The 14,531-nt window shown below is 43.2% G+C and overlaps 2 protein-coding genes across 2 annotated transcripts in view; both read left to right on the forward strand.

Moving 5' to 3' along the window:
* Positions 1-860: 860 nt before the first annotated feature.
* Positions 861-7,725, forward strand: grk1a (G protein-coupled receptor kinase 1 a). Its single transcript, XM_005724193.1, has 7 exons — positions 861-1,817; positions 2,239-2,366; positions 2,523-2,680; positions 4,141-4,224; positions 5,996-6,120; positions 6,349-6,550; positions 6,943-7,725. The coding sequence occupies exons 1-7, from the start codon at positions 1,116-1,118 to the stop codon at positions 7,233-7,235; spliced, it is 1,692 nt and encodes a 563-aa protein (XP_005724250.1). The 5' UTR covers positions 861-1,115; the 3' UTR covers positions 7,236-7,725.
* A 1,514-nt stretch (positions 7,726-9,239) lies between these two features.
* tmem255b (transmembrane protein 255B) overlaps positions 9,240-14,531 on the forward strand; it is a 15,362-nt gene continuing 10,070 nt past the window's right edge. The window contains exons 1-3 of the mRNA XM_013908481.1: positions 9,240-9,303; positions 9,894-10,036; positions 10,155-10,217. Coding sequence (XP_013763935.1) covers positions 9,240-9,303; positions 9,894-10,036; positions 10,155-10,217 — 270 coding nt within the window. The remainder of the gene's footprint in view (positions 9,304-9,893; positions 10,037-10,154; positions 10,218-14,531) is intronic.

A 14,531-nucleotide genomic window follows, 5' to 3' on the forward strand; every position in this document is an offset into this window, starting at 1 on the left:
TTTTTTTTCATGTCTATTTAATCGCAATTTACGACACTATGTTTGCACTGAAGCACCGCAGCAATTTCCTAATGTTGTAAACCTGCTCAACATTTGGCAATAAACTGATTCTAAAGGGATGGGGGGGTGATACAAAGCATATTTTCATTTCATCTAGTGTCCAAATGTTGCTCAGAAATCAAGACTATGACATTTTTCAGCGTCAGGTGCAGTCTTCTGCTGTTGTAGGTTTGATGTTTCGTGCATTCAGAGATGCTCTTCTCCATACATTGGTTGTAACAAGTGATTATTTGAATTACTGTTGCCTTCATATCAGCTCGAAGCAATCTGGCCATTCTCCTCTCACCTCTGACATCAACAAGACATTTTTCCCCAGAGAAAACTGCCGCTCACTGGAAGTTTTCTCTTTTTTCTCTCTCTGTTTCCTTTCCTTTCTCTTTACCCTAGAGATGGTTCTGTGGGAAAATCCCAGCAGATCAGCACTTTCTAAAATTCTCAGATCAGCCTGTCTGGCACCAACAACCATGCCACATTCAAAGTCACTTAAATCACTTTTCTTCACTTTCTTAATGTGCAGTTAACAGGTGTACCTAATAAAGTGATGGAGAACTTTGCTCTCTCTCTACACTGCTGTCATTACTGTCCCGCTACATACATGCATATTTTTACCTAATTTGTCTCTTTTTCCTCTTTCATTTTCTGCCTCTACTCTCCATCGTGTTCCCTCACACCTTGTTCTCGTCCCGCCTCCGGCACAGAGCACATGGTCGGGCACGGGGCAGAGCATTACAGAGCTTCAGCGTGGATAAGTGTCTTTGAGGAAATGTGATGAGTCAGGTAGATCTGCATGTGCGTGTGCATGTGTGAGAGGCAGAGACTGTCAGGGAGGGAAGTCACTCTGCAGTGAGCAGATGCTCACATGTGCGAGTCACTCTGCTTCTGAATCACCGGAGGAAGAAGTCCTCTCCTACATCACTTACTTCTCTGTGATTTTTGTCTGCATTTTGCGATTTCTTTATTTCGGTTCTCATTTGCAGATTTTCCCATCTGCTTTTTCTTCCCTGTAACACTTTAGTTGCATCTCTTTATCCTTCCCTCCTTTTCTCTTATCCACCATGGATATCGGTGGCTTGACGACAGTTGTGGCCAACTCTGCCTACATCTCGGCCCGCGGAAGCTTTGATGGCACTGCCAACCCAGCGGCCAACCGAGACAAGAAGTTCCACTCCCGCCTGAAGCTGCCTCACATCACGGTGTGCGAGGGTCTGCGGGAGACTTTAGACCTGGGCTTCCAGACGGTCTGTGTGGAGCAGCCCATCGGCAAACGTCTCTTCCAGGAGTTCCTGGAGTCCAACAACGAGTACAAAGGCCCCAGCCGTCTGTGGAAAGACATCGAGGAGTACAACAATGCCGAGGATGAAGATCGAGTCAACAAAGCGTGCAAGATCATATCGCGTTATATGGAGCCTGATGCCAAGTATTACTGCCCCTTTCTGCCAGAAAATGGCATCACGAAGGTCAAAGAGAAGCACCAACAGGCTTCTGACGACCTTTTCAACGAGACCATGGACAGTGTGATGGACTTCCTCAAGGAAGTGCCCTACACGTTTTTCCTGGAGAGTATGTACCTGAAGAGGTTTCTGCAGTGGAAGTGGCTGGAGATGCAGCCCATGGGAGATGACTGGTTCATGGATTTTCGTGTACTGGGGAAAGGGGGTTTTGGGGAAGTCTTTGCCTGTCAGATGAGGGGCACGGGGAAACTGTATGCCTGCAAAAAGCTCAACAAGAAGAGGCTGAAGAAGAGAAAAGGCTATGAGGTAAGGAGTCATGCCACCTGCTGTATTATAGGTCCAGCAGTTCATGAAGTTGTTCAAATACAGGAACCTTTTTGATTTAGTTTCCATGAGGTTCTGCAGGACTTTTACCTGCAGTAGCTGACCAGCCTACCTGTCTAAACAGTCAGTGTTAGGATAGAGGCTTACAGGTGAGCACCATGGGCTTATATGATTAGTCCTCTCGGCATTAGTACATTTTGATCTCCTTATAGCATAAAGTGCCAATCCTGTCATGTTTATAAATGGAGCGGACCTCGACTGAAGTCTCCTGTCTCTAGTCATTAAAGCAGACACAAGAAGACGCTGCTAAAGTTGGAGAACTGGTGCAGCTGGAAATGCAAGTTCAGATATTGTTACTCACACAGTTTCTCATGTCTCCTGCTGTCTCCTCTGCTGCCTGCAGGGCGCGATGGTGGAGAAAAGGATCCTGGCCCGAGTTCACAGCAGGTTCATCGTCTCTTTGGCGTACGCCTTCCAGACGAAAACAGAGCTGTGTCTGGTCATGACCATCATGAACGGTGGAGACCTGAGGTTAGATCATCTTTTCTCTTTGACCCATCATCCTACACCTTTTCAGGCTCATAGAGGTAATTTAACAACTTGCAACCCCAAAACTAAGAATTATTATTGCGATATAGGGATTTTTGCCTCGGATGAACCTACAACATCTCTCTCTGATCGCATTAGGTACCATATCTATAATGTGGATGAGAACAACCCGGGATTTGAAGAGCCACGAGCCTGCTACTATGCTGCGCAGATCATCCAGGGCATGGAGCACCTCCACCAGAAGAGGATCATCTACAGAGACCTCAAACCAGAGAATGTGCTGCTGGATAATCAAGGTAAAACACTCGTGAACAAGATGACTCCAAGGTAACTGTCTAGTCTGCAGTGCTCATGCCACCACGTAGAGACAATGTAAACATGAAAGAAGCGATAGTATGAGATCAGCAGCTGGTTACCTGCAGGATCATAGATATCACATTTAAACAATTTTCAGACTGGTAATACAGTCACGTGAAACCTATTTCCACTGCTTGCAAGGACACAGGAAAATCCTATGTTTAACATCTGGCAGTGACCATCAGTTATAGACACAGACAATAAGAGAGGCACTCATGGGACTCGAAGGATCCTGATTTCTGTGAGAGAATTCCACAACAGGAAATATGACCAGAGAAGAAATTAAAACCATATTTCAGAGCTTTTTTTTTAAAATCAAAATTGATTGAACATCCTTTACACACCGTTTGTATGTTCGAGTCAGCATATATATTTTATATATAATTTAAACATATCCAAAATCGTTACATTTCTGCATGTTGTAAAATCAAGAGGTTTTTGAGAAGGAGCTAGACTCCTGTACTTCCTCCAGGCTCTAGAAAGTCTAACTCCCTACAAGATCATCAGCCTTCCCAGATTAGATCAGGTCAGCCTACAGCAAGTGTGCTGCATAAAGCCTTACTTTTTTAGCCCAAATAATGCCTGTGCTTCTCTGGTGGGAGGGGCTTAGAGCGAAGAGGGGAGAGCTACAGGGGGCATCAGCTTTCCTGTTTTTGCAACCTGTGGCACCGTTCTGTGGTTATCTGGCAAAACATAGCTCATTTCAAATTTGCACAAAGGATTTATTGGAGGGCTGATATTATCATCCAGTATTAGCTATTTACCGATTCAATGGTATCTACATTTATAACGACTGCTGAATGAAAATTGAAAAAGTAAAGAAGAGATGGAAGAAACACCCTTCGACCACTGTGTGACTGCTGATGTTGCATAGTTTGCTCACTAGAGGGCAGACTGCAAAAAAAACGACAACAAGCTCATCCATTGTATCATACAATTGAAAATTTTATATCAAAATTGAGATATCAGATTTTTAAATAACACAAGATCAGTATCAATCTTGAAAGTCAGATATTGTTCGGACTCTAGTATTTATTGTGTTTTTAAGATTCCCTAATGACGCATTTAGCCTTAGATAGCGCGCTATATGTTGCGATAATGGTAAAAATTATGCTTCTGTCTCACCTAGCTTTATGCTAACGTGTTTTCCAAAATGGTGAACTATTTCTAAAAACCATTACAAAAGCCTTGTTGTAGCTGCTTGTGCAATTACAGCTCTTCACCTTGACTTGAAATAGCCTCCTGAAGTTAAAACTGACACACACACTTCATACCTACATTACACACAATGTGTTTCACAGCTAACAGCAGGATATCTTTGGGTTATCACACTTCTGCAGGTTAATGAGTTGCTTATCATATCTGTGACGCTGACATTAACCTGTTTGCTCTCACACAGGTAACGTCCGTATCTCTGACCTTGGTCTGGCTGTGGAGCTGGCTGATGATCAGTTTAAAATCAAGGGCTACGCCGGCACTCCAGGTACACCACAGAATCCTCAAATGGAAAAAAACCCCCAACTAAACTCAGTGTTTCTGCACGTAATGTGTGAAATTTACCTTGTAATATATTGAAATACAGACTATTACATTTACATTTCACAGTTGAGGATTTTACCTCAGGTGTTTAGCTCTTTGCTGTAGCTTTACATACATGAGCTCCAGCGTTATCAAATTAACGTTATCATGTGAGATAAAGTAAAACCGCTCAGAGATCATTTGTTTTACACAGTATGATAATAGCGAAGTCTACTTTTGTTCAAGAAAGGCAGTGAAAGTTTATTTGTATGAGACTTTTGATCAACATATAATGAAAACAATGCAAAATTAAAGCTGCAATCAGAAATGGGAGGGCACTCACACTGGGCGCATCAAGACATGCTAAACACCTCCTCTGTCCACTAGGTGGCGATGAAAAATATTCTTTTAATTTTCTGTTCCTCATCATTGGTAGAGATTGTCTGATGCATCTTTGAGTTACAGCAGTTTTATGCTTTATGGGAAATTATCAAAATTTGCCATGCTGCCATGGCAACACCATTTTGCGAAATCTCAAAAGCTTCGCCATTACATGCCACCCAGGTCTTTAACTTCAACCTGAGATCATGTTGATCTCCTGAAATCCCGAGGAGGAGTTCGCTAAAGTACGAGGCCTGAAAACTGTGAAAATTTTAGCTAACATTACACATTAAATTCAAAATGTCTGATTCCCTGTTGGGTTTAGGATATGGCTCCAAGAGATTTTTTTGTAAATCTTGATGTCTTTTATCGCGCTGCCAAATTTTAGACTCCTAAATGAAGAATGGTGTGAGGGCTAGTTTTTTTTGTTTGTTTGTTTTAATTGTAGCTGGCGCTGTGGAGCCTTGTTACCATGGTCAATGGAAAGGACCATAAAACATGAAACCTACTTCCTGTTTTGCGGTGATTCACCCTGCCACCAGGGTGCGCCATTCAACGTAAACCCACAATTTTAACACTGAAGTATCATCAAAGTGTGATGTTTATTCTGACCGCTTTTGAGGTGGATGGGGTAAACCTGGGAGAAGCAATACATCAAAGTCTCAATAACTACATGTCTTGCTCCCACTAGGTGCCACTCTAACTATTCAAACCTGTTCAGGGTGGGACTCTCATCATGCCTGTGAAGTTTAGGAGACTAAATTTCTTTGAGTTATAACAATTTCGTGCTTCATAGCGAAGCATCAAAATTCGTCATGCCGTCAGGGTCACACCTTTTGCCAAAAACTCACATTTTTCAGTGTGAACTAAGACCCACTGTGTACGGCTTTCCTGGACAAATTACAGTTGCTGGCAATGAAATGAGTTTAGGGGTGGAGCCTTATCACACCTGAGTGGTTTGGTCCAGACTGGAAAATGTATGAGTGAATGAGATCAAAATGAAAATACATGAGGAGCGATTGCATTTTGCAATGGCGCCATGGCCACACCCTTTGACAGAAACTCAAAAGCTCCACATTTCAATATGGTCCAGATCTGTAGTTCAGACTGAGCAAATATGAAGTTGATCGGATAACATCTCTAGGAGTTCGCCAAAGTGTAACATCTGGAAATGGCAAAATGTGCACAAAAATTGAATCTTCAAATAAAAATGGCAGACTTCCTGTTGGGTTTGAATCAATAGATCCCTCGAAATGCAAAAGCGTATTCCCTGCTAATGGAGGATACTTTGCATCCTGGTCGTTTTCATCCACACTCTGTCTGAAGGGTCGTGACCTCTTTGCCGTCACCTGCAGGTTTCATGGCTCCGGAGCTGCTGAAAGGTGAGGAATACGACTACTCTGTGGATTATTTCACTCTGGGAGTCACTCTGTACGAGTTTCTGGCTGCTAAGGGGCCCTTCAGGACCCGAGGAGAGAAGGTAGAAGCACTGAGACGTGCTACGTGCGATCTCGTGTCATTTTCTTTTTGAAGCAGTTTGTAAATTTACTATTTGATCTTTCTGATCTTTTCTCCTCAAGAACCTCTCGTTTCTTTCTGTCATGCATCTTGCTGTCTGTGCAATTATACAGATTTTAGAGTGTTAAACAAACGTGACAATCAGGTTTTCATTCACCTTCTTTTTTCTGCTTTGGTTTTAATGTTAAAGGTGGAGAATAAGGTGGTGAAGAAGCGGATTTTGAATGATCCGGTAACTTATCCGGAGAAGTTTAGCGAGAACGCCCGGTCCATCTGTGAGGGTCTGCTGTGCAAAGAGGTCGACAAGAGGCTCGGCTTCAAGAACGACTCGTGCGACGAGCTGAGGGCGCACCCTTTCTTCAGTGAGATTAACTGGAGGAAACTGAATGCAGGTCAGACAGAAACACGCAAGGAACCCAAAGTTCCACTGAAGTCTCCCGTTTGTAGTGTCGGCTTTCATCATGGTTGCACTAACACACAGCTGTGCATGAGGTTTAAAGAGCGGGACTGGTTTCATTTAAAGCTTGGTGTGATCGGTTTTAGTGCTGATAAAAATCCAGCTGTAGAAACACTCACTCAGACTTCAGGACCTCCCCAACATTAGAGATGATCCAAACCCACATTTATTCTGTGGCTTTTCATCTTCTTATCTTCTCTTTTTAAATGTGCCACAGAAATAAATTCAGCCAGAGCCAAAGCAACAGTTTTTTGCTTTTAATAAGGACAGTGTGTCACCCTAGGGAAGATATAAGAACCCACGTCTCTGTGTGTTGTGTCTGCACAGGGATTCTTACGCCCCCTTTCGTGCCGGACTCCAAAACAGTTTACGCGAAGGACGTCGACGACGTCGGAGCCTTCTCCACGGTTAAAGGCGTGCAGCTGGACGACAAGGACGTGGACTTTTTCGACGAGTTCGCCTCGGGGAACATCCCCATCCCCTGGCAGGAGGAGATGATCGAGACCGGCATCTACGGCGAGCTCACAGTCTGGGGTCCGGGTGGCACTTTACCCAACGACCTGCGGCGGGAATCCATCCTGGAGCAGCCGCCCAAGTCCTCCACCTGCGCTGTGTCGTAAAGGGTTTCAAATGACATGAACTTTTTGCTTTTTTGAGCACTTTTTGTACAGGTGGTCAGTACAGGTTAGACATAAGTGTATTTCGTCATGATAAAGTTGCACTGGTGGAACTGCTCTGAGCCATAATCAGGTTTTTACAGTATTATCTGCACTTTGTGTTCAGTTTGTTGCTGTAATGTCATTTTGACTTCTCTTTGAGTTTTACAGGAACGATTGCTTATTCATTGTTTGTGCGCGTGGACCGCAAAAAACAGAGAATGTACATATTTTATTATCCTGCTTTTGTTTGTCTGCTTTCTTTGCCAGCATTCAGACTCTCTGAAATGCAACTTAATTAATCAAAAACACCTGCACAGGTGAGAGCATGTATGCAGGTTTACGTCTGTGTTTCCACTTTTCAGCTCTAACATTTTTGCACACTTTAATAACAGTCTACTCGTAGCTGTAGAGATATTTATGGATTTAAATAAATACTTTGCCATTAAAATCAGGATTTTGTGTTGTTGTTTTTTTCCTCCACTAATACACACAGCGACAAAGACATCAGGTAATAATAAATATTCATCCGGTCCTTACCGAGTTTAATTCAGTGACAGCAAGGAGCCCAAATCATCACCCCTCCACCTCCGTGCTTGACAGCTGGAGTGTTTGTTCTTTGTGGTTTTTATTCAACCCTGAGCTGTGCTGTCATGTTCCTTTTAGAGAGAAGACACTTTCTCCAAATAATCCATACTGTCATGAACTTTAACACAACACAACTACAAGTGCTGACCTTGGTGTGAATTTGCTGGTACATCCACTCCTGAGAAGGCCAACAGATGTCTTGCATGATTTCAACTCTCACTGTGGAATAATAGACTTTAAATTGTCTTGATGCATGCTCAATCATCCAGGTAAGAAAATCTCCAAACATTGATTCTGTTCATCCTGACGTCCAGATGAACAGTATCAACTTTTGGAGACTTTAAATTGTAAAGAATTGATAGTGTTATAGTTTTACACTATTTTACACACTACAGTTTAAGCACCAAATGGAAAAAACGAATACCTGCACATTATATCCTAACATGAAAAAGAGTACACAGTGATAAAGGTCTGATTTGTGGTACCTCAGCTTCCTCCCACGGTCCAAAGACACGCAGTTAGTGGAGTTATGTTAACTGGTGACTCTAAAGTGACTCTTGAGAGTGAATGGGTGTCTGTCTCCCTGTGTTAGCCCTGCGAGAGACTGGCGACCGTTCAGGGTGAAGCCCGCCTCTCTCGCCATATGGCAGCTGGGATAGGCTCTGAATTTAATAAGCTGGAAAAAAATGTTTGAGTCTTTGAACATATTTACCTTCATGAAAAATCTAATTTTAATGTCCTACATATGAGCTTATTTATATTTAACCGACAGGCAAACAGGATGGGCAACAATTTCCAGAACATCCCACGAAGTGTCCTCACCTCATAGGTGTGTTGCTAATTCCAATCTTAGCCGACGGAGGGCGCTGCAGTCCTATATTTCTTTTACATCTACAGCAAGTGCGCTGCATCCCGACCAGGTGTGATCCATCCGTCTGCAAACATCAACACTCAGCAAACATACATCAAACCCTCTGTTGCATCACATCGTGCGTAAAGTTTGATCGTGTAATTACTTTCAGCATAAATCAAATCGGAGATATATATCGACCTATGTAAGATCAATAACTGAATAATTGATCACCGAGGTGAATACAGGAAGCTGATTGGCCTCTCTCCCTCTGTGTGTCGCTCTCCTTTTAAGGCTGCAAGTAAAGTTGAGCCCTCGTGAGCTCAGAGGCAGTCAGCTGTGATCAGACCCCACATCTGGACACTGAGTGGATTACAACAAGAAACCTGCGCGAACCTGCAGCCTCGAAGGGGATGAGGAGTCGGTTTTAAAGAGACAGAAAAGTCGAGAAATAAAACACTGCGAGAATCGCCTCCATCCTCCTGATCTGTCTCTTCGTTTCAGGGCAGATCCATCCTCGCAGAGTGAACATGCAGCAGCCCGAAACCCCGCAGATAAGTCGGCAAACTGCGCCTGAACCTCTGGATCCAACAGGTACACCTACAGTCACTTTCTCAGTCAACAGACCTGAAAATGTTACCTTTTAATTTATTTGATCTTAAAGGTTTTTATATTATTTTATCTTTTAGATTTAAAATATATATATATAATCTTATTTATTCATCTAGGATTATTTGTCCAGGAAGCGTTTATGTGTAGTTAAATATCTGAGGAAAAGGTTGGATAACTCCTGCAGAGTTTAATTCTCAGATAAAAGGGACTTTATCTGAGACAAGTTCAGGAAAAAATACATTTACTCACATAGTTTTATGCTTTTCCTTTTTTTAAATCCTGCTTTACTGCACTGTCATTTAATTTTCACTCTACTGTTCATTTATTGTTTTCCTTCTGTGTAATAAAAATTTCCTGAGCATGTCCTTCTAAAGAAAAACATCTCAAAAATGAGATGATGGTAAACCTACAATAATAAAGAGACAAATGATGGTGCCTTGACATTAACATGAGGCATTTCAGCTGCATGATTGCAACAGTCAGCAGTCTAAACCATCACAATCAGGCGAGTTGGGTGAAAGATGTTTCCTGAGTGTGTTTGAATGTAAAAGAGGTTTTCTGTCACCCTGCAGCTCAGTACCATCGTCGGAGGAGAACTGCTCTGTGGGTGACCATCTCTCTGCTCACTCTGGGTCTGCTGGTGCTGACCGTAGGTCTGATCTCGGCCACTCGCACCGACAACGTGCCGGTCGTTGGACTATACCCGGGCATAATAGTGAGTGGCGGTTACCTTTACTCAGTTAACGTGCTCTCAGTCATGAAACAGACATTTATGCTCCTCTCTCGGACCCTTCACGTGTATACTCACAGTTTCTGCTTTCTGTGCCCTGCAGTTGAGTTTCGGAGCATTTCTGGGTATTGTTGGCATCCACCTGGTGGAAAACCGCAGACCTATGGTGAGTGTGCTCCTCTTGTCAGATTCAAATGCGGATGATGATTTCAGTTATTCTTGTCCTCCAACACCTGTTTGTCTCCATGTAGACCTCCACATTTTTAAATCAGACCTCAAATAATCAGAAACTTTAAAAAATAAACTGCCTGGTTATAACATTTCTGGTTTGATATAGGTATAAGTTTTTACTCCCATAAAAAAAATCCCTCACATGAAGTGACCAATATCCATCCATCCATTTTCTTCCCCTTGTCCAATTCATGGTTACCAGAGGCAGGGTAAACTGGACAGGTCAACAAAAACAGAGTCAAAGTGTTTTCTATCCAATATTCACACCCTGTGAATGCATCAAGAGCAACTCAGAGTTCAGTATCTTGCCCAAGGGTACTCTGCCATGCACACTGTAGCAGCCAGGGATCAAACCACTAACCTACCTAATTAGCACACGACCTGCCCCACCTCCTAAACCACACCTCTATTTCAAGAAATGATATCTAGCACAGGTTTTTGGAGGATTTTCTGCATCACTGGCTGATTACAACCAAATTATTTGCATAAGGAGGAGCTGCAAGTGTACTTAAAATTATGGTGCATGTCTACATATGTTTACCCTCAAACAGAAGCATCAGTTAATGTGTGTTTACATCACCACAGCCTTGTTGGGGGGTTTGCTCTCAGGTGATATCTTACATATGAGTGATTTATTCGGTGTATGGGAACATCTGGCTCAGTTATGTAAAATGTGAAGTTGGTCAGCTTCAGTCACATGCTGCTAGTTTGCACTGGTATGGCTTCATCACAGACATGTGGGTGAAGCAGGTGAAGCTGCACTGAAGCCTTTTATTTGTGCGATTTCTGTCAGCTTTTTAATCTCCATCACACTCATCCTCTAAAAATGAGGCTTTGTTCCTGGAAAACAGGATATATATATACATCACAAATTAAAGGATTATGTTACAAACTTTACAAATTCCCTAAACTGTTTTGTGGGAATTTGCTCTTATGAGCACGAAGCAAATTGGATTACTCACGGGAGGCCTAATGCATCCTCGGTCCTTGTGCCCGGGTTAGTGTGCGTCACAGGATTTGCGGTGAGAGGAAGTGAATATATTTTTCTCTGGACTTCAGTGACAAGAAGAGAAATTGGGTTAGTATTGGTCAGTTGCTGACAGCGCCCCTTTATTTGAGGCAGGGACACAGGTATTATATCCTCACAGTGGCTCTCTGTGCTCAAAGAAACGATCATGTTAAATGATTCAGGAGTGGTGATTACAGGTAGGCCTGTCTACAGAAAGATTAGAGCTTCTGAAAAACTCCACAGTACATAAAGTGGATTTCGAATGTGAATTAGGAGGTTTTAAAAATGGCCACAGCGCTGAGCTGTTTGTGTTGATGTTCAGGCTGCCAACAAGGCCAACGCTGCCTCAAGACCAGCAGCAACCAGAAGCTGCGATGTGACATTTAAGTCGGCCGGTCAGGATCACATTCACAGCACATGAAACCCAGCATGAGACTAAGTGTGTGACATCAGTGAGGTACCACTCCTCATTTTTCACCTGCAAGTTTGTCCTGATTTTAACACTCAGCACATCCAGCTGTCGAGCTGAGGTCTGATTAGTTTTCTCAGCTGCTTCGGGCTGGCATGCTGGATGTTGTAGCTCTGTAACCCTCACAGGGAATTCCTCAGTATTTAAATTCAAAGCAGAGCCTTGGTAGTGACTGTCAGCCTTCAGTCTCTCTGAGGCTCCTCAAACTGAACAGCAAGAAAACTAAACTGTTCCTGCTCTGGAAAGTGCCGGACCTCCTCTTTGACGTCTCATCATTTTCCCGAGGTCAGCAGCCCATGTGTCATTCTGGACTCCACCCTCTCCTCCTCACCATCAAAAATCAAATTCATCTCCAAATCTGCCTTTTTTTTTACCCCCTGTTGATCTCCAATCAACCATCGATTTCAAATATTGCAACTAAAATCATTCATGCCTTCATCTCCTTCCTCCTCGACGGCATCCTGTTTGCTAGAGCCTAAATAAGCGGCTGGCGTTGTTGCCACTGTTGTTGTGGAGGTAAGAGAAGGAGGGCTCAGCTAAGTGCTTGTAAGATTAAAGGACTGTAATCCAGTCGGGGGCGTGAAATTATGGCCCCACAGGCATAAAAATATTTCACATTTCAGTGTGCTGCGTGTGGAAAAGTGCGTAAGTTGATAAAGCTAGCTGAATGTAGGCTGATTGGGTCCTGGTCTAGATTACTGAATGGCAACGGTGATAAATGACCCTTTGTCATGTTTGGTTTCTGAGAGACTCGGTATGATAAGGGTGTTTTCAAACCACAGAAGGTGTCGAAGCTAAAGCAAATATTTGATTACACAGGGTTTTCTTATTAATGGAGGAGTACGGGCGTGGTTGATGACGGGTGTATTAAAGCTGCATTTGAGATGAGGGCATCGGATTTTGTAAAGACATTGCTTCTGCGTTTGGATGTGTCCTTTTATTTCATTTCTTTGGTTTTTTCTGGTGCGTGAAGGAGCTCCTGTCTAATCAGGGTGCAAATAAAGATAAAGGTTTTGTAAATAGGAGGTGAGGAAATCTGCCCCCCTCGCTGTAGTATAACAAACAATGAATTTAGCAAGAAGCAAACGATCCAACAGACTTTGTGAGTGAGTGAATGGGTGTATGACGCACTCAATTAGGCCTCCGGGTCATCAGGTCTCAGGTAAACGTTTGGCTATAGCAGCCGTATTTGTCAAATGATCGTGTGCTAAAGGGAAGTGAGTTAGATTCAAGTAAACTGTGTCCTAAAACAGATCGATTCTTTTTTTCCTGTCCCTGAATGACTGCACCTGAATTTCTGTGTGTTTGTGTGTCTGTGCTGTGAATTTTTCATGTGTTGTCCAAGTGTCGTGGACCTGGTCAGATCACATTGGCTTACTTTTCTCTGCAGTGTATCGTATCTGATCTGGTCTACCAAGATATCCTTGTGCTTGTTCACATATGTAAAGAAATGTAGCATCTGTGTGTGTGTGTGTGTGTGTGTGTTTGCATGTGTGTTTATGGCCCACAGGGTCCAGTATAAACCTGCTTTTAAAATCTTTATAAAGATCTGCAGTCCTTGTTGTTTCAGTTCTCAGACTCTGTGTGGATTTAAATGTGTGGACAGCAGGAAAGACACCGAAAGCTGCCGTCTCTGTCTCTCTGGCATCACTCCCAGCTCTGTGCTTTAAACTTTAATGGTGTGATCGCTGGTCTACGGTGTCTCTTATAAGGCACACGTGGCACGGCTCTCACGTAGGTATCTCCTTCCCTCTTGCATCTGAGGCTTGTCCTGTAACACGAGAGCTGGCTCGCAGAGCGAGGCCGCTCATTAAAGAACAACTAACTGTGCCACAATGCCGCGGACACCTGAGAGCACCGGAGCCTGCCTCGCTTCCTGGGTTGGCCAACGCTTTTGGTCCTTTGACTTCATACAGCAGCAGATGAAGATTTTGATGTGGTTTGAAGAGAAGTGATAAGCTCATCTACTGCAGCCAAACAGAAGTTTCCTGTTTGAATGAAGGTTTGTAAAATCAAAGCAGCTAAAATGAAATTTTATAGCAGTTTTTATGCACATTAGAATTCTCAGGTGAGGTTGACATACTAAATAAAAATAACAACAAATGATAAGTGGTAAAAGTGACCAAAAAAGTATTATATAGAAAATACACAGACCTATGCCTGCTTAACTTTCTTTAATGGAAGTATCTATTAAGCCAATCTCGTGGTAGAAACTCAAAGCATTTAGGCATGTAGAGATGATCAAGATGACCCAGTGAAGTTCTACAGCTGCAGCAGACAACACTGGGTGGTCCTGTCAGATAAAATGAACAAGGCCCACCAAAGTTGGACAACAGAGGATTGGAAAAAAATTGCCTGGTCTGTCTGAGTCTCAATTTCTTTTTCAACATTCAGATGGAAAAGTCAGAATTTTGCATAAACAGCATGAAAGCAGGGATCCACCCTGCCTCGTATCAGCAGTTCTGGCTGCTAGGGCATATTTTCATGGCACATTTTGGGCCCCTGAGCTCAAAATGAGCATTGCTTAAACGTTACAGCCTACCTGACATGGCCATCCCTTTGTGAGCACAGTGTACCCATCTTCTGCTTCCACCAGGACAACACGCTGTGTTGTAGAGCTCACATTAGCTCAAACTGATTTCTTGAACATCACAATGAGTTCACTGGACTCAAATGGCCTCCACAGTCACCAGATCTCGGTCCAATAGAGCAGCGGTCCTCAACCCCCGGGCCTCGGACCGGTGCCGGTCCGTGAGTTGTTTGGTACCGGG

Source organism: Pundamilia nyererei, unplaced genomic scaffold, assembly GCF_000239375.1.
Source record: "Pundamilia nyererei isolate P.nyererei 1_Seehausen unplaced genomic scaffold, PunNye1.0 scaffold00011, whole genome shotgun sequence".
NCBI lineage: Eukaryota > Metazoa > Chordata > Actinopteri > Cichliformes > Cichlidae > Pundamilia > Pundamilia nyererei.

Bases quoted from the DNA above. Each gene is read 5' to 3' on its own strand.
- grk1a (XM_005724193.1), top strand. From the start codon at position 1,116: ATGGATATCGGTGGCTTGACGACAGTTGTGGCCAACTCTGCCTACATC. The intron at 4,225-5,995 runs GTACACCACAGA...CGTCACCTGCAG, and splicing joins GGGCTACGCCGGCACTCCAG to GTTTCATGGCTCCGGAGCTG. The intron at 6,551-6,942 runs GTCAGACAGAAA...GTGTCTGCACAG, and splicing joins CTGGAGGAAACTGAATGCAG to GGATTCTTACGCCCCCTTTC.